This window comes from Rhodamnia argentea, chromosome 7 (assembly GCF_020921035.1).
Source record: "Rhodamnia argentea isolate NSW1041297 chromosome 7, ASM2092103v1, whole genome shotgun sequence".
In the NCBI taxonomy this organism is placed as follows: Eukaryota; Viridiplantae; Streptophyta; class Magnoliopsida; order Myrtales; family Myrtaceae; genus Rhodamnia; species Rhodamnia argentea.
This window is the reverse complement of record NC_063156.1, coordinates 21,953,934-21,977,768: the sequence shown is the minus strand read 5'-3', so window position 1 is coordinate 21,977,768 and position 23,835 is coordinate 21,953,934. Positions and strand designations below refer to the sequence as shown.

Sequence of the window (23,835 nt, the reverse complement as noted above, 5' to 3'; positions counted from 1 at the left end):
ATGATGTTTATTCATTCCTACTTAAAATTCATGTGACTAAATGAATTGTGTAGAAACATGAGATGTAATTATTTTTATGTTTGCTCAAAATGTTTCTACTTGTTATCTCCTATTTATTTACTAATATACCCGAGTTCAACAAAGACTAGATACAAGTATGAAGATCTTGACAAAGAGAAGAACAAGTCAAAGATGACGGGTTTCATAATGACTTGGAGATACCACGGTCGATCTACCATCAAGATGACGTCTTTGGGAACTGAGATACTTAAGAGGATCATTGGATAATTGATCATAAGTCATCAAGATGGTTTTTCTTATAAACGGCGTCGGCGGACCAAAAGATCGGGTGTGACAATGTTTACGTCGATATCGGGTTTGGCATTGTTTGAACAACATAAATGTGTGGATGTTTTGTTAGAAGAAAATATAGCCGTTGGAGGGTGAAAGATCCGTAGAGAAAGATCGGGAAGTTTATTGGGTAGAATACAGCTATTGCCATCTATCGCCTTTTTCGGAACAGTGTTAGAGCAAAAAATGTTTTAGAGCGATGTCGGAAACATTAGTTGCAGCAGTTCCGATGGATCTCTAACGACTAGTTGGACTTCGTAAGTCCCTCAAACGAAAAGAATAAAGTTGTCTGTATAATAGAAGACCATCTAGGCCAAGTGTGTGCGTGCGTTCATGCGTGCGTGCATGTGTGAGGGAGAGAGAGCAAATTGTAAAATGTATACTTGTTGTGAGCTAGGTTTCTCTCGTTGTTTCTTGTATCTCCCTAAAGAACTTCTCTGGTAATCTTTCCGTGTTGTAATTGTACTAAAGATCAAGTGTACAAGAGTAAGAGCAGAAGCTGAGTCTTGATAGTGTGGTCTATCAAGTGAAAGGATCGATGATTGCCAATTATAATTTGTTGAGTAGATTACTAGTGAATTCCAGCCTGAATTGTGATCGTTAGTCTTAAGAGTGGATGTAGGCTTGGGGATAAAGCCGAACCACTATATATCTTGTATGCTTGCATTTTACTTGATCTTTTACTCGGTCTTGCACATGTTCAAAAAATGTTTTGCGAAACATCGGCTGACCAAATTTTTTTACATCACCTACTGTTCTATGTACTCTTATTTTTTGTGATTTTCATACGCTTCAACACATAATCTTTTCACAGTATTTCAAACATCGATTAACCTAATCTCTATAATATCTTTGCAGATGTTTGATCCATTGTTTGAAATTGAACTTGTTTTATTCTGCAAAATATTTTTCAAAGTTCTCAAACAACCTATTCATCCTCCCTCTAGGATGTATTGTTAGCCCCAAAAAATTTATCGCTTTGGAATTTTTTGTAGTAAAAAAAATAATTTATGGTAAATTTATCACAAGTGTATTAGTTTTGAGTTTTCATAATATTACCCTTTGTTATTTCACATGTCCATGTCCTCAAATATTTTACAGGTGACTATGTCACCTAGATTTATCATGAAAAACAATGGATCTAAAGAATTGAAAATTGCATTTGTTAGATTCAATTTATTCTCATAACTATGTTCTGATGCAAGATACATGTGAATTGGACCGGTTATTTCGTATCCCTCGTATGGGCGGGGGACCGAACAACTTGTGTCCTCGTTGTCCTCCCACACAACCTTGAAATGACGCTTTTTGGTGTCAAACATAGTGAGTTAGTGATGCAGAGGGGGTAAGAGGCACCGGGTCCGTAGGAGTGGTGTCGGGATGATTTGTACTAAGAGTTATAGGATTAGATAGAATACATTCCTTAGGAATGCTGAAGGCGGGGTTGACCTCCCGTGTACAAACCGGTTGAGAGCTTATGTCACTCTCCCGATGAGGCCATAGCAGGCCAAAACCGGTTGTGGTTCCTAAAGTATTCTGCTCTCGCTAGATACAAAGGATGCCCGAGCTAAGCTGGATGTGATATGACTTGACACGATAAAGAAATTCGCCTAAATGTTCCATGGCACAACTAAAGAAACAGGGATAGCCTGGTGTGAACGACTCATCGGGCACCCCATGGGCTGTTCCGCGATCAAGGAATCTTTGAGCCCATGACAATTTGATATCAAAGCGGGAATCCCTCTAGTAGGTGTGTAAATTGGAAGAAATTTGTGGTCTACTCGATCCTACGAGTGCGGAGAGTGAATTGCTAAAGCCAAAACAAAAGAAAAAAGAAAAAGGCTCGAACAATGTGCGGCACTCAACTTGCTTCTGGGATGCCAATGGGGGCATAGAAAGAAACCGGTTCCTCACTGAAATGGGAGGCGTTCCTAGATCAATTCGACGAATCTCAAGATGAGTCCTCTACCATGTTTAAACAAGGAAACACCCTTCATTGGTTAGATAATGCAAAGAAAAACGTGTGTATTAGGGAGAAAGAAAGGTGCCGCCATGCGATTGACCAAAGTGCCATACTTTAAAAGTGACGGTGACTACAAAACGGTGTTGCCAAGGAAAGGCAATTGGCCAAAGAGCCACACCGAAACTACGATGACCAAAGAAAAAGAAGCTACTGATGTTGAGGAAAAACAATTACGTTAGGCAAGCGCGTGCCTCCATCTATGTAAGACCCGGATAAGTGGCGTTGATGGTAGGAAAAGACGCAAGGAAAAGACAAAAAAATCCCGCAGCAAGGGCGTTGCAAAATTGAGTGGGGGAGAATGACACAGACCCGTTGTTCCGTGTCCCTCGTATGGGCAAGGGAGCGAACAACTCATGTCCCCATTGTCCTCCCACACTCGTATAACCTTCAAGTGGCGTTTGTTGGTGTCAAACATAGTGAGTGAGTGACACAGAGAGGGTAAGAGGTAACTAGGTTTGTGGAAATGGTGTCGGGACGATTTGTGCTATGAGTTCTAGGATTAAATAAAAATACATCGCTTTAGAGCTCTGAAGGCGGGGTTGGCCTCCCGTGTACAAAATGGTCGGGAGCTGATACCACTCTCCCGATAAGACCGTGGCAGGCCGAAACCGGTTGTGGTGCCTAAAGTATTCTGCTCTCGTTCGATACAAAGGATGCCCGAACTAAGCTACACATAGTATGACTCGATACAATAAAGACATTTGCCTAAGTGTTCCATTGGATAACTAAAGAAATAGGGCTGGTTTGGTGTAAACAATTCACCAGGTGCCCCACTGGCTGTTCCGCGGCCAAGGAATCTCTAGGCCCATTACACATGCACATCAAATCCTTATCTACATGACACATTAGTCCATCATGAATTTAGACAAATTCATATTCAGGTCTTTTACTGTTTGAATCTTTACGGATGCTTACTACTAGTAAGATTTGGTTTTCCTAATACTTTGTCCCCAAATATGTCCACCGTAAGTTTGCGCCTGATTAAATGGGTTATATTTTTCTCCAAGAGGACTTTCATCGGTGGATTATGCGAATTGACTTAAATCATATTTATCTTTGGATAAGTATAAATGTGGGACACATCCATCTAGTTAGTCCACATCAATCAAGAGATAAGTCAAAACGAATTTTCTAAAATCCAGCGAGTTCCTAATTAAATCGCACATTCTTGAGGTACCATTCAAGATATGACACCGATAAACGAAGAGAACACCGATCATATGTGAATAATGAAGATGCTTCTAGAATTGAGTAACTAGAAACAACACGAGGTATCACTTTATAACACATGACATTCTACGGTAGCTATATTAGATCAACATTATCGAAAATCCCACAATGCTACGTACTTCGTGTCACTTTGTATACTTAGGCAATGGCTTGTGAGCTAAGAAGTGTTCGAACATGTTGAGCGCTTGAGTCGGCGTGTACATGGGGACTTCGTGACCGCAGACCACGATTGTGGCAAAGCTCATCCCTTCGTATATCTCGGACCAGCCACTAATCTAACATCGTATCAATCCGGATCGATCGTTAGCAAAAGGACATAGTTAATCCAACTGATTTATTTAACATGTGCTAACATTATAGAAGTGAACAAATTACCTTCTTCTTATGGCCCCAAGGATACCACTTTGCAATCCTCTTAAGATGCAACTTGGAAATAGCGGTCCGAGGGGCTATGAAGGGAATTGTTGAATCCGCATCTCCACCGATTAAAAAGAAACAAAGAAAAAGATATTCGGATTGAATAAATAACTGCTTTAATTGCAAAGACATTATACAACAAAACATTATTTTCATTCTCTTTTTTAACTTTCTACAAGGCTTCCACCATCTTAAAATGAACGAAAGCCATAAAGCACAACTTCCCTAGAGGCTTCACTCGCTTCATTTGTTTTCACACACAACAAAACAGGTTTGCTTTTTCGGATGAAAAGGAAATGAAGATTAAAAAAAACTCTCATTAAACAAACACGTAAACGTTATTGAATTCCTCACAACTCGATTACCGTCGTACAAGTTGGTGTGACTTCGAGTCCGTTCCCCCTTTAATTAATAATCATGTCGATTAATTACCTGTATATCCAAATTTGCAAGCCCGATTGAACGAGTAGCTTCAGAGTGGGCAACATTGACTTTCCCTTAGCCCGAAGGCTGTAATTATCTTGTATGGGGCTACTGCAAGGCCAAAAAGAAATAGTTTGATGAGACTTTTGAGTGGTGAATCAAAGCTAAAGCTAATAAAATATGGAATGGAAATAATGGAAGATAGGGAGGGATAAACCTGCAAGGTTTCCATATCATGGGGATTGCATGGAAGGCTTGCTGCACATCCTTCCTATTCATGTACTTGGGATAAACTAGCTTCGCGAGCTAGCGATTTACGGCCATGGCGTTTTCTTCTTCATCGTCATTGACGTGGTCTCCTTCTTCTTACGATGGCGATGGTTTGCCGAGAGAGAACACAGAGAGGGAAAGAAGAGGAACGTCGTATGAGAAAACGAAGGGGGCAATATGGTCAACAAATGGTCAAGGGAGGGGCAATATCGTAAATAAATTGCAATAATGCGTGGAAAAAACGTGCAAATCCTTAATCTCCCATTTTCACAGGTGCAAAAAGCCAACTGAAAAAAATAGTGTTGTTGGCTAGAGAATTCACCTAGAGGGGGGTGAATAGGTGATAACGTGTGATTTTAAGATTTTATTGCGAAATTCAAATCACACAGTGTAAAACAGAAATCTCAGATACTCAAGCAATTCAATTGATACTAGAAATGTAATAGGATCGATGCGTATTGACCGTGTGCAGTTTAGATATCACCAAATATTTAGAGTGATCAGAGTAAGAGATAAGGAAAACTGCACAAAAGGATTATAGTGGTTCGGCTTTGGTTAAGCCTACATCCACTTCTTCACCTGACAAACAATCGGCTAGATTCCACTATTAATGTGCTCAGAGGTTACAAATTAGTGATCTCCTTGACACGAAGGATTTCACACCTAGCGTTCAACACTCTTATGTACACCTCCTCACAATTACAATGGATGGATCAAGAAGTGTATTTAAAATGGAGTACACTCTATCTAGGAATTATGAACATTTTTCCCTCTTTACGCCGATCTCTATTCCCTTCGTCTTCGAGATGTCTTTTATACTCTTCTGCCTCCAATCTAGCCGTTGCAAGGCATCCGGAAGAGATCTCTCCAAATCTACCCTTTTGAACGAGATGTTTGCAAAAAGAAGATCTCTAAGCCGTTGGGGATCGCCAAAGGAAAGTCTTCCCCGTTTGGATCAAAAGCCCATAAAATTATGATCCCGGGTTTCCATAGATGGTTTCTTCCATTTAGAAAGTCTTGAACTGTCTTCTTGGTTCCGCATTCTTGATTGATCTCAATCAATGAGAATCTATCAAGGATGATCCAGCTCGATGGCGTCCGTTGATATACATCAATTAAGCTCAATTTGTATTCCTCTTGAAATTCTGATTACTGCTAGTGAAATACTTCTCTCAGAACTTGAGCGTCATTCCAACGTCCGAGCTCGAACCAGCATCTAAGACTCTCGAAACAACATCTCGAGCCAAATCTTTTTGCTAGATTCAATCCCGTACATCCCCACACCAAAGGATAATCTGCAAAACAAGTAAATCACAGCATTATCTCAAAATACAAGAGTACTAGGATTGTTTTGTCAACTTCAAAACCGTCTAGAGATTTTTTCTCAATAAATAGATCACCCAAACTCGAAGCAAGGCAATAAAATAACTTATTCAAGGATTATTTGGCCCAAAAAAAAGAGGAGTATTTACGATTGTGCCCTTATCCAGCAATTGATCTCTTTCCTCATCCCTTTTATGCTCGCGGCTTGAGCATTTTGTTCTTTCTTCCATTCTTCACCCTCGTCCACTTCTGGTTCTTCGTCCTCCTCTTCTTCTTCTTCCGCCCCGTGGGAGTACAGCCTTCCCCATTCGTGTCGGGATTTCCAATCTCGGGTTGATAATCCTCGCAGAACCGGAGAACGTCCCCATGGAAAATTACGGTCTCTAGGCAATAGCTGAAAAACAGATAAAAAACAAAAAAAAAGAGGCCGACAGTCAAAATTTTTAACGGCGAGCATTCTCTTGCATGCATGCACACGAGTTCGCACATGTATCATTATGTGATGTAATTGTAGAGGGTGTAAGGGGTGAACTTACCGGTGGACAGCGTATTCCTTACGATCGTTACAATAGATCAAAGTCCCGTCAAAACCAGTATCTCCGCGATGGAGGCAGACAATCGCCCGCACGAACATAAAATCATGGTAGACTTCAAACCTTATTTGGATTTTTAGGCATTTAAAAATGTACGGCCTTTAAAACCGATTAAGCTAATTCTCATAAAATGGAAACCAAATTTGTGATGGTTATAGAAAACAGTGATGACAAGTGAACCTTTACGAGAAATTAGCGACGAAAAGTCGAGGACGGCCAGAGTTTGCGTACCACTTCCTTCGCCGGATACGCTGCCACGAACGTAAAATCTCCGTCTTGGCCGTGGCGGCGGGGGTAGTCGCCACGCTCGGCGGTTCGGTCTTGTTGGACGAGAGAAATCATCCTCTCCTTCCTTTCTTTCACGAAGCTCTTAAGAACGAGAGCAAATGACCGGGAATAACTTGATTTTTGAGCTCCGAAACCGACTTCCTTCCCGTCATTATGCCGTTATAGCGGGTATAGGGGGTGGGGCCCACTCGGCGGTCATACTGCCGACCGAGCCCCGCCCTTCCCCAAAACTTGGCCCCCCTCCCTACCCCCGCCCCCACTTGGCCCCCCATGTGGTGATGCCCCCTACAGCATCTACGAAGATGCTGCGGTGCCATTATTTCCATCTGCGGCACCTTCACGGGTGCTACATTTCTTCACTGTGTTTGGAGGAAAGCTGAAGCCCCCCTCTCTCTCAGGCCAAATTCATTTCAAATTCGCACGAAATAGGACAACATCTCTTCAACTATGTAATGTGGACATCGAACGAATAAATGATGAAATATCGCGCAATTGAGATATTGTAATATTAAAAAAAAATTACACATGTAATATAAAAATCAACTAAAAAAATGAACGTAATAAATATGATTGTTGAACGATATTATAACATTACAAAAGTGTCATCAAACTATTCTACATAATTGATACAACTTTCAACTAATCCCGGGCTGATCTGTGCGCACATGTTTGCCACTTGTGCCCCGATTTCCCGCAGTTCGTGTAATGGTTACGCGAATCGCTCTTGCTCGGGGTTCTCCAATCCATATCATTACGTATCCGGGATGTACGAGGCCTTCCTTTCTTCCTAATACGCCTTGGATCCGGCACTAATGGCAACTCATTAGATTTATCCCGGGAGTCATGATGCCCTAACGGATGAAACATGTACCGGTAGCACCGAAGGGTTTTGTCCAACGTATAACATTCATCTACGAACCCAGTGTAATCAATTGCATGTAGTTGGCATACTGCAATTATGTGGGAACAAGGAATTTTCAACTGTTCAAATTTCTCACATGTTCATATTCGCACATCTAAGTGCACTTTGTATTTGTTGCCTCCAGATCCTCTAGTTCTATCACGTGTAGTTTTCACTTCGTAAATCCCTTTTTCATAGTCGAAACATCTTACCCGATGCTTATTTGCCTTTTCGCTGTTTTTTAGGAGCGTTTCACCCCCAATTTGCGTAAATTTCCATTGGTTGACCTTCTGCATCGTGTACATTATTCTCCTCGTGTCGAAATAATGGGACAACTGGTAGAATATCTTTTCAACCATGGCTGTTATTGGTAGACCACGAACAGGTTTCAGCATCCCGTTGACCGATTCAACCAAATTTGTGGTCATCGACCCATATCTCTTCCCTCCATCATAAGCCTTTGTCCATTTCTCCCCTGGAATCTGATCACACCATTCAACCGTGGGTTGATCGACCTCCCTAATTCGGCTTATGATGAAATCGAACTTCCGTTGTTGATTCGTGTAAGCTGCACATTACAACAATAATGAATACATTATAGTAAAATTTTTGAATAAGTATTTAGTTGGGAATTCACGAATTTCAATGTTTACCCGCCATCTAAACATGTTTTATCCCGTCAGCATTTTTGAAATGTTTTTTGTAGTTCTTGACAATGTGAAGAATGCAATATCTATGGTAGGCATGTGGAGGACGCCACCGTGTTGTCTGCATTACTTGTTGAATCCCGATATGTCTGTCTGATGTTACATAAAATCATCACTTCTGGTGACATATCTCTGCAGCATATTCATAAACCACCGCCAATTGTCAACATTTTCCCGAACAACCACAGCAAATGCCAATGGGAAATTATGATTGTTCCCATCAAGTGAAACCGCACAAAAGAGTGTTCCTCGGTATTTTCCATACAAGAAAGTACCGTCAATAAATATAACAGGCCGACAACTTTTGAAATATTTAATCGTCTGTTTGAAAGTCCAAAATATCCGGTCGAAAACCGTGCAGCTCCGATCCTCGCCCATGCGATCCTCAATCACGAAATGAGAACCCGGATTCTCTTTTATCATTGCGTTCATGTACCTCCTCAACCTACCGTATGACTCATCCTATTCGCCAAATTCTTTGGCAATCGCCATTTGTTTAGCCTTCCAGGTTTTACGGTAAGTAGGTTGGAAGTTCAGCTTGTCTTGAATCTCCACCATCATTGCCTTGATTTTGATATCCGGTTGAGTGGAGACCATTTGTTGGATGAAGCTGCATATGTGCATTTGAACAAGGTGCGGATGATCTACAGATGCATGTAAATTACTGCATGTATGTGGGTCATTATACTTACTTATTTTTCAAAACACGCCACCCACTTTTGTGATCGCACGGAGCCTCCAGTCGCATGGTCCATTCGGATTACCGTATTTGATGACATATTCTCTCTTCTTTGTGGTATCATAGCAAAACCTATGATTTCTTCTCATTGAGTACTCTTTGGCGACTAGCTGTACCGCATCCCGTGATGGAAAAATCTGCCCAATAGCAAATTCTTTCGACGGATCAAATATCGTACCGTCCGGCTTTGCTATTGTATCGTCTTGCATCATATCAAAGTCGATCTCCAAATAGGGCGGTGGATGTACCAATAGCTGAATGGGGTTACTATACTGCGTGTTGTAGTAACTCTCCATAATGTCAAATTCGACGACTTCGGCATCACTATCATCGGTGTTCATCCAACTATCATCTTCTTCATCACTAACCTCATCATGGTCATTATCATCATTATCACCATCATCATCATTATTATTGTTATTATCATCGGACTCACCCGGTCGATTACGCACATCATCATCATCATCATCTTCTTCTTATTCTTCTTCTTCTTCTTCACAAACATTGGACCCTTCCCCCGTATGGTAATTATGTATCACCCGGTGTTCATCTACAATGACATAAAACACTACAAACCAGGCCTCGATCTAAGCATTGATAGCAATCCATACTTGGAATTGCTCTTAAAAGTCTTACACCCGCAAAAAAATAGGCACTTCGAAAGGGGAAAACTATCCAAAAAAGTCCTAAACCTATAGTATGCATGGGTGTAGAGAGGGAGGATTTATGGAAGTCCCTCTCTAATCGAATTGTGGATGATGAGTTAATCCAAGTTCTTGTCCTCTTGTCAATTGCTTCTTGCTGTATTTACACGTTTGCACGTCGAATTAAACTTTCTATTTCCTGTCTTCCCCCCTATTTCTTTACCGGTCTCCCCGCAAAGCCGAAGCTGCGGTGAGAGAGTTTCCGAGAAGAAATTCAATGCTTGAAAGCAACCATAAACAAACCATAAGTTTAAGTTAAAGAAACTATAGCGAACCATATAATTAGGGGATAATGACATAAATAGTCTCCGAACTTTGGCTCAATGTGCAATGTGGTCTCCGAACTTTGGTTCAATATGCAATATGGTTCCTAAACTTTCAATTTGTTCAATGTGATCCCCGAACTTTAGCCTAATGTTCAACGTAATCTCTGAACTTTTAATTTGTTTGATTCGATCCGTGGACCTATGATATATGTTCAATGTAGTCCTAAACTATATTAAAAAAAATCCAGGGTAGTCATTCCATTACTTTAAGATCATGGACAATAATGAATGTTTTATATGGTTCCGGAATCTAAAAATAAAAAATAAAAAGAATGGTCCCGAGACTAAATTGAACATATACTAAAATTAAGGAAGACTGAATAAGTTAAAAATTCAAGGATCACATTGAACAAATTAAAAATTTAAGTTGTATATTTCGGCCAAAGTTCAAAAACTATGTGTGTCGGTTTTCCCTAAAATCGGGCTATTCAATGCACATGCTGACTGCAGCATTGATCACCAACAAAAAGATCAAGAAGCAGAGGAGGATGGGTCGTCATGTACTGCTCATACGTCTATAGTTATATAAAAATGACATTTAATTAGGCATAGGATGAGCAGGTTAGCTAAATAGTGATTCCATGTCATGTAGGGGCCTAATTGGAGATTAGAATAAATTACCTAAACCAATTCTGAAAAACATTATAAATAGAAATCCTCGTTGATCTAATAATTCACACTATCTTATTCATTTCGATTCGTGAAAAATCTCCTTGCATCGAAATAAAAGTCATAAAATAACCAGAAATTGGCTGCACATACATTACGAAGATAAATTGAAATAACTTCGAATTTGTACATTCTTACAAGACACAGTCTCCGATTAATTACTTAGGAAAGTAATAATCAACATGTTGTTTAGTTATTGAATAACTTCAATAAAACACGTACTATAATTTTACTCAAAATTAAAAATTTATTCTCATACAACGCACGAGTTGTGCTAGAAGGTTCAATGAGAGAAATGGACACCTATTCCTTCGGGTGTCTTCAATGGTCACCAAACTATACATATTGCTTCAATGATGTAAAACAAATGGTGTCTAACTAGATAGAACTCATCATAAGAGTATAAATTTCTAGCAAAAAATGACATAAACTAATCTACAATAATTCATTGTGAATACCTTAAAAAATGTTGAGACTGAATAAAGAGTAATATCGATCTATCTATGTGAAGGGAAAATTATACAAAAAGTCAAAAACCTGTTACACTTTTGCCAATTCAGTCACAAATCTTTTACGTTTACCAATTGAGTCCTCACCTTTTTCACATTTTTTCAATTGAGTCCATCAAGCTAGTTTTGGTATAACGTGGATGTCGATCGTCCTATTTGTGACGAGCGCCGACATGGACAATCATCTTAAAACTTTTTAAAATGAAATATTTCTTTATTATTTTTTCTCTTCTTCTTTTCATTTCTTTTGTTTTTCCTTCTTGATGTGGCTGGCGAGAATCACCAGGACCTTGCTGGCCACAGTAAGAAAAAAAAATAAAAGAAATGAGAAAAATAAAAGAAAAAATAAATAAAATATATAATAAAATATTGTTAAAAATTATGTACATAAGCATTGGTTATATCACATAGGACGGTCGATGTCCATGTCAGCAATTTCCTGTTAAAATTGACTCGATGGACTTAATCAACAAAATGAGAAAAGTTTTTAGGATTCAACTAGCACAAATAAAAGGTTTATCATTGAATTGACAAAAGCACAATAGAAGTAAGAGTTTATGAACAATTTCCCTTTTAAGCGAAAAGTAGGTTTTGCCTGACTTTTAAATTTCAATTTAACTCGGATCTACTGTGATTTTGTTATGGAGTTTAATTACAATTAGAAAAAATATTGGCCAACGAGAAAAATAAAAAGGAAAAAGGAAAAAAAAATTAACTACTCACTTTTTACTAAAAATTACATTTTGTGAAATTTTTTAATCGTCCTTCCAGTGCAACAACTAACTTCATCCTTCTCTCGTTTTCCTTTTGCCAATTATGAAAAAGAAAATGTTTGTTTTCGGTTTTTAAAAGGATAGCCAAATGTTCGTGCAATATTTCTTTCTAGAAAAGAATCAATGTAGTAGTAGAAAAAATAAAATAAGTCGCACACGTGCATCAGAACTAGTTAATCCAAACAGTTCTCACGCTCTTCGCCAGCATATCCCTTTACATTACAAACCGACGTCCTCTGCATGCATTGGTTCACAAGACCCTCGGTGTTCACGAAAATCTTCTTGAAACACCAAAAAACAGGATAACCCAAGCTTAATGCTTTACCTCGCTTAATCGAAACATTAAAAGATTAATCGCGGAATTCGTCCCGTAAGAGGCTCTGATGTTGTTTCTAAGTTCATATTAAGCAGGAGCAGATACAGCAGCAACGATTACAAAGAGACCGTTCTGCTAACAAGCAATGGAAGTTGAACGTTTGCCAAAACATTAATTAGTAACCTATACCCGATGAGCAGAGCTGGCACAGGCAATATAGCTACAAAATTTTCCCAGACATACTTCGAAATGATCTGCTGCTACTAACTGAACCATGCAACAAGCATTTTCGATTTTGTTTCGCCGACATGTAACATGCTTGTTAAAAAGCATTTTTTTTCCACTGACTAAAACTACAAAGAAACCACACAAACAGGAATGGTAAATGAAGATGAATCCGCAGCAATGAACAGCTTGCAGTATGAAGAAACGCGTTCGATTGAAAAAGATACTCATGGGCATCGAGAATGCATTCAATCGCAACATGTCATTCAATTGGCACAAGTGTAATACCAAGCATAACAGCGGGGCAGAAACTGAGCGACTTGACTTACATTCATCTGCACAGGTTATTTATCGCATCATGCATCAAGGGGCGAGGGGGTGGGTGGTGGGCATGTGCATAAGACAAGACAAAAATGGCAATATCAAGAACAAAAAAGCATTCTTCACTCGTAAAAATTAAAACATGTACATGCAGCCGCATTATTTATACAATCCACCTTCAGCACCATCATATCGTTTACCTGATTCCCGGAGGTATTTGTATGCCAGCAATTTGACAGAGTAAGTATCGACAAGATTCCACAATCAGATAGTTAAAAGTACTTGATCATGAAAGGGTGTTAAAAAGAAAAGTCGGAGAACAAAATTGAAAAAATAGCAGAAGTTAGAAGAGAAAATGAAAGGAAGACGTATATTAAAATTCTGAACTTGCATTAAATTGTTCTTTGCAAGCTGAATAAATCAATTCACAGACAGCACAAATAAACCTTGCCCCCTCCCCCCTCCCAGCAAATATATCGTTGACAGGGCTTAAAACAAAACTAAAATACAAGCTTTGGAAATTCATGTGGCATTGCAGAATCATTGTCCCATCCTACTCTCTCTTTGATTTAGCCAAAGCCTTTTTCCTCTGCCCAAGCATATAGCTGTACATGTGAGGACCCCCTGAACCAAAATTTCATTGCGCCTCTCAGATAAAAGCCTCAATAAACATTAAAATGAAGAAAGTAAATTCTTCACTCTTACCTGGGACATAGATTCCAAGAGCAAGGATAGCGGCATAGAAATAATCAAAAGAGTAGTTCCATTTGTTGGGCATTCTTACACAATACTTCTCAGATCTCTGCACAGACCGACACTTTAGTCAGTCACCAGATGCCAATTCAATCTCAAACAAATGAGCCAGAGGCAAGAAACTATCATGTATCTGATGCTGAGAATGTCAATAAGGCAAGCGATGCATTTGATTTAGGACCGCACATGGACAGTACAAAGTTGCAAGCAGGAAGTGAAACCATGAATAAGGGCCCTGCCTAGCACACACTCACTGTCTGCAAATACTTCAGATTTGAGGCAAATAACCATTTAGTGGTCCTATCTACAGAGAACTTTCATTGAAGGGCCTATGCAGAGCTCCTAACTCAACGTAGTTAATGCAGCTGCAGAAACGATCAGACAATTTGGTCTTTTCAATCCAACAAATCTTTGGCGCGATAAGCCAGACATAAAAAATCAAAACCAACCAAAGGATGATAACTGAATTATAAAAACTTGTCTTTGAGCAGAGTAGGAATACAGTGCCAAATAAAGTGGCATGTTCATCGTTTAACAATTGGCTGGAAGTAATTCAGTTAAAAAAGAATGAAAAGAAAGAAAGAAAGAAAGAAATACCTTAATGTATGGAAGTGCAATATAGATTAGCCCAACTTCACTGGCAATGCCAGTTGGATACAACAACAGGAAAGTGCTGTACCTGCACAGTGAAAACATATCATTCAGGAAAGGTACAGCAATATAATATCGGATTGATCAAACTTCTCTAAGAGTTTAAATAGGCTACAACTAATTTATTAGTACCTCAACCACAATAGCCATGATGGCGTAAAACCTAGAGTCTCCTTCATGCCAAAGAAAGAGTAACGGATAATCTGTCACAAAGAAATATCCATAATCATTCCGTAAGGCACTAAACCTCTGAGTTTTTTTGACTTCCCAATTTGACTAAAGCAACAAAGCCAGTAGCACAATTTAGTATGAATTTATATGGATAACATAGCAGCACAGACAACAGACGGTGCAAGATAAGCAAAGTCAGAAACTCATTGGACCATTTCAGTCCTTTCTACTGTTTCCATGAATTAGACCAAATTAAGAACATATGAAAGTAACAAGGCTAGAATATTACGAGTGTTGATGAACAAAGAATTATAACTAAAGACAAATTGAGGAAAAAAGAAGTCTTGAGGAATATGTTAACCAACGATAGACTACAGCAAACATTTTTGAAACTCTTTCGATGCATACGATTTAAATTTCATTGTAGAAAGGGAGGCAAACATTCGAAGGAAGATCATATATTGGATTGAATAAACCAACTTTGTTCAAATCACAGCTTAGATTAGACTACGTTCACAAGGTGATAATTACATTACGAGATATATCATATAAAGGTGTCAAAATAAATGTTTACCACATTATACAGACACTCAATAAGAGGAGTTGTATCACAGTACAAAAGGAATCAACATATTCTAGATACACAAAATTCCATTAGGAATCGTACCATGAAGGAACTAGGCAGAAATCAATGTCAGATAATGTACGTCAGTTTGGTAGTAATACGAGATGGAAGTTCCAGAAGTATACGTCATTTACATTGTCACACACAGGAAGAATATTCTGACGTCTGAACTAAATATAACAAAACGAAAAGCAGATTAAGGCAAGTGCTTCTGTCGCCTTGCGAAGTGCATGGAAACTAAACCCAAGGTCATTTATCATATAGAGAAAGTTCATGATGCTAAGTCCTTGATGTCACAGTTCATCTCACTATTCAGTAAATGCGTATCCATACATAAAAGCAGGTCTATGTATCTTTGGTATATGTTCAAAAATATCTTGTCTAAAATGGCAAGAATTTGTACAGCTGACTACCGGAGCGAGAGCACAAAAAACCTGTGTTTACCTCAGTGATGGACCAGCTAATTACCAAGGAGCTAACCATTATGTGTTTCTGAGTCTGCCCATAGGAAGTATGAGATAGTCAGTACGAGAACATTCATGAGTTTAGCTCAAATTACAATGCCCAACTACATTAAGTTGAAAAGACAAGATTGCATGAGTAGGACGAATCACCTCGGGAAAACTATAGAGGATGCCCCAAGTTACATACAATCTCGAACCAATCTGAGGCAGGGTGGCAGTTATCGGGGATCTAACCAGACCTATGAACAGAAGATTAAAGAGAAAGCGAATTAATCCAGCATCCATGAAATGTGAATAGAACAGATTCCACTTGATAATGTCAAGAGAGAATTAACTCACCAACAAGACCATGGAGGATCTACCCGAGATCCAATCCGGAAACCCAGAAAAGGGGACAACAAAGAGAGAGAAACGTGAGAGGCCATCTTTGACGAATATCAACGGCAGAGCGCAATTCAGCCACGAAAGAAGCAATTATTCGAGCGCCGAAATGAACTTCAACTCGGATAACGCAAACAAAAAGCCCTCACGGCACGCATTGTTCAGCGAATTGATAATGGCTATTCCCAAAACCTCTAAACCTGGTTCGCAGTCCAGACGCATCCTCTTTAGAAGCACACAGCCCCACGAGACAAAGTGCAATAGAAGCCGAACACTGAGCAAACACAAAGATCAATGCGGTGCGGGGGTGTACCTCCAAGATGGCGGCAGTCTGAGCGAGCTGGAGAGGGCGCTCGACGGCGCTGTAGACATGCTCGTGGCCCGATTCATGGAGCGTCTTGACAGCGAGAACCAACACTTGTAACCTGAAAACGGAACGTGGGAGTAATCAGGACGCTATTCGGGACGGGGGGAGAGAGAGAGACAGAGAGACAGAGGCGGAGTGTAATGGAGTACCATCCGAAGAAGACAGTCCAGTTGTAGATGGAGAGGTATAGGCGCCTAAGGGCCGAGGGGAGACCGCCCGCCATTCGAGGGAAAGAGAAGAGGAGACCTGAGAAACTAAATGCGACGCTCGCTCGCTCGCTCGCGGTGTCTCTTGCTCGGATATAGGGGGTTGAAGCCTCCGGAAGATGTGAATTCGGAGAGGAGTACGATGTTCGACATTCAAGAGGAGAAAGGAGGGACGGTTGAGCTGATCAACCACTTCCCACCTGCCCTCCCCCCACCCCCTCATCATTGGCATAATGAGCCGACAAGTCCGCAAATAGGTAAGGCTTTTGGAGATGGAGAACGATTAACAAAAAGGCCGGCCCGTCTCCTTCTTATTGGGCTCTCCACTCCCCCGGCTATGCCCAATCAAATCCTATGGAACAGTTCCATCCTCGGATATGGGATCGCGATCGTATATCGACGTGCTTGTATGCTTCGACATTTTGTGCGACAAATACGATGAAATGTACCTAAGGATACGTCCGTTTTCAGGACGAGACTCTAGAAACCCATGTCCATTCATCCGATCCGGTTCACACTTATTTGTGAAGCCCAACTAGGCCACCGATAGTTATTTCTTGGGTTCATTTGTAAACCCGACCCCCAACGAATCTTGCTCACTATCTTCCAGTGAAACTCCATAGCTGACCTTGACATGTGAAAGTCGAGAGCAAGCAAGCAACACTAATAGTAGCCAAAGACAGATGATATTATTGTTTTCAGTCACACGAGAGCCGACAACTTAGTAACCATCTGACCGGGATAGAGAGAGCATTAAACAGAAAGGGAAAAGCACATGGCAATGTTTACTTTGTTGCCCCGTGCTCTGTACAACAATTGGCAAATCAAATTCAGTAGCCCGGTCACCAAGTATCTTATCTTTACCCGGATGATTATCCAAAGCATGAACCACCCCTTCTTCTTTTTTTTTGCCTTTTCTATCAAGATAAAAAGATTCTCAAGCAACACTGATTATGCTCTCTCCACTGTGGAAGCCCGACATCCCCTGAAAGGCTGGATGCCTTGAAGGCGAATCTCCTTGATCTGAGGGCAGAGAGAGGTTGAGGGATAGGGACAGTGGCTCCATTGTCAACTTCGTACTCGCACCGGGACTGGAGGTAATTGAAGCATGAGGGATTGGGACAAGAGGTGTCGGCTGGTTGAGCTTCGATGGCGAATCCCCAGGCCCATCGCCTTGCACTAGAGTTAAATTCGGGACCTGATTCTGAACAGGAACTGAAAATGCTGCTGGTCCAATCGGCACCTGGAAAGGGGCCATTGTAAGATATCCATTTGGGTTGCAAGTATCTTGCAACAGGGAATGCTGAGGCAAGGAATTCAGCTGAAATGTATTATGTTGATGAGGAACATGTTCGTTCTCCATTGTACTTGCAGTTACCTAAAAGAAATGGACGCAGCAGCATCAGAAAAATTGCGTGATTTTAACGTAAAGATCAAGATTTGGCACAAAAGATTAGAAAGACAAAGGTTGCAAGGGGGTTCCAGTTTTTTAATTGCCACAGCAAGAGAGCAACGTGATCCTTCACTCAATTTTTTAAAAGCCTTGCACATGGAAGAGCGAGCTTTTTCCTAGTACTTACTCCACAGTAAACAAATTGGCTTTTCTAAATCCGAGAAACCAAACCCACCATAAGCACATGATTGAGATCTAACTTAATACACTAAACTTTTCCTCGATTTTGTTGTAAGAACCAGAATGCCTAACAAAAACAGTGACCTCCTCCTGCTTTTCTCTAAGAAAATGAAAGAAAGAAAAGGACACAGTTTGCCTGAGTAAAGAAAACTCATCCATAAATTTATGGCAGCTATTCAGGAGATTCATGCTTCAAGCCACTTGATCACTTCATCTAGACATGAGCTCCATGAAACCACAGCCTGATTTCTTCTTTCATCTCATTCTATTGTGTATGAGTAAAAGAAAGGCTGTGATTAGGTCGCTCAATTAAGGCAGGGCCTGAAGTCAATATTTACTTTGATTGAACCTGAAGAAACTAGACCGAAAAAAAGGCTCTATTGATCTAGGTCAACTTTCAGACACTTTCATCGAATCTCATCAGCTAACGGGAACAAAGACAGACCTTCAAAGATAACAGAGGCCAGCACAAAGTTAACAAAATACGTACAGAATCGGTGGTTATGTCGAAGAGGCTAGACCGACGCCGCCGACGATTGAGGTTGCTTCGCCGAAGGAAATATTTCTGAGCATGGCTTGCAACCTGAGTGGGCGTGCGAGTCTTGACAAAGTTTCTGGAGATTGCTCTCCAATCTCCTTTTCCCACTTTCTGTAAACCCAACAAGAACAACCTGTGCTCCTCCTCTGTCCAGGGAACTCCTGATTAAGTCCACAGACAAAAACACGTTAACACATTTCAGATAAACATATGGTCAAATTCCATCTGATTGAGGCATCAAATGACTTTCCTTGTACATGTTAACGGCAATAACGGCAATAACTCAACATCAGAAGACCTTCAAGGAGAAGACCGATATAAACTAGCAAAAGCCACCGATTTTAGAACATTCACATCAGTATTTGTGAACTGACATCAAATCAGGCTTTCATTGTGCAGCTGATTAATACTAACAGCTCTTAATTAATCTTCCGTATTGAAACTAATTCATTGAAAGTTCTAATTAAAGTCATCGAAATCAACGGTTCCCGCAGAATCGCATCGGATAAAGAAACTATAAGGTAGATACAATAATCGAAATGACGAGTGATAAATGATGAGAAGTTTGTAGAAAGCAGTGATCACATCGCATGCGGGTAATTAAATCTCGAATCAGGCACTTTGGAGACCGATTACTACTAATACCTCTACGTATGCACTACTCCAAAGATCGACCGACCATTCCAACGAAAACGCATCGAAATTAACTGGAAAATAAAGAGCGAAATGCATACCTCTCTTGCGCTCGCGGCCACCGCCGGAGTTGTGCACGACATCGTCGGCCGATGCATAACCTTTGGCGACCTCTTCCTTGTTGCCGCTTCCATTGTCGGCGCTAGGAATTGCATCCTGATGCTGCTGATACTGAGACAAGTTGTTCAGACTCACGCTCTTCCTCATCGAGTCCACAACCACCCTCACGCCGAACAGCATGATCTCTCCAGCACCGGCGCCAGAGCTTTCGCCGCCGGCGACGTCGGTGGTGGCGCGTGAAGGAGACATTCTAGCACCAGCGACGGCGAGGAGCCGAGTTCTCTCCGTTCCTTTTTGCGACGAGACCGAGAGTCCGTACAGTTGGAGAGGGAAAGGGAGAGAGAGAGAGAGAGGAGAGGAGGCAAGACGAGTGAGACGGAATGAAAATGGCATATATAAGGCGAAAGTCAAAAAAGAAAAAGTAAAAAAAAAATGGACGGTGCATTTTACTTGTCGTGAAACGTGGATATTTCCCTAATCTGACGGCTGAGATACTTTCTGAATGAAATTCACTTGGAATTCAGTCCATGTGCAACGAGGATTAGGGGCTGAGATGTCACTGCTTTGGTTTTTTTGTTTTTTTTTTGTGTATTATAGCTGAGAATTAGGTTTGCCAAATGATTGAGTCGGGTCAAATTTGAATCGGAACATAAATGATCCGACTCAAACTGATCCATTAACTCGTTTATGACTCATTTATTCGAATTCGAATGCAAAGTTCTTGAATCATATCTGATCCGACACATATCGCTAACATGCTTCTCTATTTATCTCAATTTAAGAAAACTTAGTTTTTATAATTTTATATTGCTAAAACACTTCTATGCAATATAAATTTAATGGACAACTTTCATAGTTTTTTATCAGTAGCATTAAATTGAAGCTTTCTTATTCGATTATGTGCTAAAGTTTAGATATATTTCGTACACACTCTCTTTAATGCACAATAAATTAGCATCTTTTCATGAATTTCAAAAATGGTTATCTCAAATATATTTTGTTGGTAATGTTGTCCTAAGTTCTTCATGCTTAATGCACAAATTGAGCATGTTTTGTTTTTGTACACACATCTCGCATGAGTCAATGCTAGAATGGCTAGATACAAGTCACATAGATTTGAAGGAATTTCATTGACTTGGGGGTCATTGTGCAAGAGATTTTTTGCCAAAGGGGATTCTGTATGATTTGGCACTTTGAGCAGAGAGACTTGCGGTTCTAAATTGAACAGCTGTAGTTGTCGAAAGTAGGAAGAAGTAGAAGAAATCTGAGAAGCGCTCGTCGCTATGAATGTCAAAACGTCGATATCATCCCTCATCGATTCGCCTCGCGTCCATTCACTGCAATTATCCTAGTAGTGTCAACAATCATGTAATGAGTTCTTCGGAACCATCATTTGTGGGTCTCTTAGAAAAATTGTTCGAAAAATCCTAAGCATATTACATTTTTGCCAATGCAATCCTAAACCTTTTAATTTTGCCAATTCAATCCTAAATATTTTCACGTTTTGCCAATTGAATCCAATTCGGCCAAATTTGGGCATAAATCGATGACGTGAAAAGTTTTTGATAATTCCTTAATATTTCTTCTCGTGTATTTTCTTTTCTTTTCTTTTCTTTTTACTGTCTTCCCTTCTTTCTCTAGCAAGTCACGCAATTTTCAAGCAAAATTGACTTAATATACTCAATTAGCAAAACATGAAAACATATAAGACTCAATTGGCAAAATTAAATAATTTAGGACCGAATTGACAAAAGTATAATAGATTTAGGACTTTTTGGACAATTTTCTCATATCTTTTAGATGTTAAAAAAAAAATGAAAAAACACTCTGTTACTTCACCTGCAAAAAATAACTAAAGTAAGATATCAAGGACAAGATACATTCGGGTGAAATAAACTTCTTAATTTTCGGACGAAGAAAAGGAAAGGTATCTCGAATGTGGATTTTTTATTTTTTATTTTACCAGTCCAACCAGATTGCAACAACCAACCTCAGAACTCCCAATAGCATGTGACTCGCAGAATCGAGAATGGAGCACACAGCACATGATCCTCAACCCGAGGGCCCTTCTATGAAATATTATCATCATCTCCAAAAGTACACACTTTCCTTAGCCAAACGAATCTGGTCAAAATACGTTCAGAGGTTGTTGTCTCATGAGTTGGGCCTCTTTAGAAAATAAAATATTTGTCGATCTAGGACAAAAACCAACAGTTTCCAGCCATTATGGCCGCTAAATAATCCCATCTGACCTAAATCGACTCGATAATTTAGTAGTGAAAAGCAATATCCACTCGAGTCCTTTCCCCTTTTTTATCCAAAATAAAGCAAAGCGAAGTGCCAAAGCTACCTTCGCTTCTTCCTAGAATACACAGACAATACCCCCTAGCTGTCATGCACGCCAATTCCGAAATAGAAAGAAAGAAGAACGCGGACCTTATCATAATTTGCTTCTTTACGACCACGACGTCGAGCATCCGACTAATTTTCATTAACCTAAACGCTCCCGTTTTGACTAATTACCGATGCTGAGATTTGCACGCCTCACTAGCGTTGTTAAGAGGACGCAACTAATACCTCGAGCACGAACAGAGCTAAAAGGCTGAACACTGTTATCAAACATCTAAACAATCTCTAGGGTTTACAATGGAAATAGAAAACGAATAAGATGTTGGGTTGAACTATTCTTTGTTTGAGGGGGAGGAGATGGCAATTCTTTGGGGGGGGGGCCAATGAAGATGGCGTTTCGAGGGTGGGAATCGAATATTCGATCTTTATCAAATGAAGAAGAGATATATATATATTTGACTTTAGTCTTATCTCTGGACGTCCGTACAATTTTGTGAACCCTTGGTGGTGGGGGTGCGTTGGCAGGATAAGACGAGATAAGGTTTTCTGGGCCTCCACCAATAACCATCAATCAACTCCCGTCTCACCTTAAAAGTTCCAAAAAAATTTCTCACAATTCCGTGGACATCTTATCAATCATCGTAGGTTATATATAACTTATGTTAGCCCTCTCCTTAATTTGAGCTAGAACAAGTAACATCTGAAGTAATAAAATTAGACCCGTCAAGAGCATATACAATCATAGAACCCGAACCCACCCATAACATTTAAGGAAATACACTAGGATAGTTTAGTTCAAAAATCGGAACCCAAAAGTCCTCTTGGCCTATACAAAGTAGGGAAAATCCAACTACTGAATTCGATGAACGATCCAAACCAAAGATAGTTGAAAAGACATAAAGAACAATTGATTGTCAGTAATCTTGACGGAAATGCAAGCAACTGTTCTCTCAATATGCGTGCCCGCTCGCATAATTTGCCCATGACATTTTGCGAACTATCTTTTCTACTCCAAAAATTCCAGACTACAAATAGTAGGTAAAAGCTAAAGTGGTTCCTTAGTCTCGAAGATAAATCATGTCTCCCTAAATTGGATAAAAAGAGAGAAAGAAGCGAGTAGGATCGAAAGCAACAGCCACGTATGTTACATCGACTTTTGCTTCGAATAATCCAAAAGCCGTAAAGTGGAGAAAACACCATGCTTTCCCAAGTTAGGATCTTATCTTTTTGAGCTATTCAGATACATATCAGACTCCACCTTTTGATCTTTTCACTGAAGTCTAACAAAATGGAGAGAGCTGTGACTAGTTATACAGAGAGGGTAGAGGCACACCACGAATAATCTATGCGCCACAACAGATGTAAAGTCATTTTTGCCAAGTCTCAAAAACCTACTCTACGTCTTGATTAATTGCAAGTTGTTGCTAATGAAATCACGTTTCATCTTTACTCATTGTACTCTTTACCAGAGATCTGCTTTTTATAATAATGCCATTTGAGCAGCACGAGTAACATGCACTCTGCTTTTGAACTGTGCTTTTCCCAGTTTCTATTTGTTCATAAAAGATTCTCAAATCCCACCAGTGCGAAAAAGGAAGAGAATAGTAAAACAATGTTAGTGGTGAAGTACCACTTACCAGCTTTTCACAATAAAGCCCCACTCATGTCCACTGCCCATGCAAAGAGTCCACAACCATCAATACACAGGGCGAAACAGCAACTTGGCGCCTCCCTGAATCGAAGAAGTAGTTGCCAAGTTAAACACAAGTTTCAATTGCTACAAAATCTAGGATAGTTGATGTATTCTCAGAAGACTTGATAAAGGTATGATTAAGG

The 23,835-nt window shown here is 40.0% G+C and overlaps 2 protein-coding genes across 4 annotated transcripts; both read right to left on the bottom strand.

Annotated features, from left to right (window-relative positions):
• Positions 1 to 13,454: 13,454 nt before the first annotated feature.
• Positions 13,455 to 16,896, bottom strand: LOC115734791 (very-long-chain (3R)-3-hydroxyacyl-CoA dehydratase PASTICCINO 2A). 2 transcript variants are annotated; one of them, XM_030665721.2, is made up of 9 exons: positions 16,670 to 16,885; positions 16,467 to 16,578; positions 16,112 to 16,130; positions 15,923 to 16,011; positions 15,753 to 15,806; positions 14,645 to 14,715; positions 14,459 to 14,540; positions 13,814 to 13,910; positions 13,455 to 13,732 (listed from the first exon to the last, which is right to left on the bottom strand). In XM_030665721.2, the coding sequence occupies exons 1-9, from the start codon at positions 16,741 to 16,743 to the stop codon at positions 13,662 to 13,664; spliced, it is 669 nt and encodes a 222-aa protein (XP_030521581.1). In that variant the 5' UTR covers positions 16,744 to 16,885; the 3' UTR covers positions 13,455 to 13,661. The 2 variants fall into 2 exon arrangements, with proteins under 2 accessions (XP_030521581.1, XP_030521582.1); XM_030665722.2 differs by lacking the exons at positions 15,923 to 16,011; positions 16,112 to 16,130 and having other exon boundaries at positions 16,670 to 16,896.
• A 500-nt stretch (positions 16,897 to 17,396) lies between these two features.
• LOC115734789 (transcription factor MYB1R1) lies at positions 17,397 to 20,030 on the bottom strand. 2 transcript variants are annotated; one of them, XM_030665720.2, is made up of 3 exons: positions 19,632 to 20,030; positions 18,850 to 19,058; positions 17,397 to 18,029 (listed from the first exon to the last, which is right to left on the bottom strand). In XM_030665720.2, exons 1-3 carry the CDS (start codon positions 19,897 to 19,899, stop codon positions 17,664 to 17,666), a joined length of 843 nt encoding a protein of 280 aa, XP_030521580.1. In that variant the 5' UTR covers positions 19,900 to 20,030; the 3' UTR covers positions 17,397 to 17,663. The 2 variants fall into 2 exon arrangements, with proteins under 2 accessions (XP_030521580.1, XP_030521577.1); XM_030665717.2 differs by having other exon boundaries at positions 17,397 to 18,104; positions 19,632 to 20,029.
• Positions 20,031 to 23,835: the final 3,805 nt, after the last annotated feature.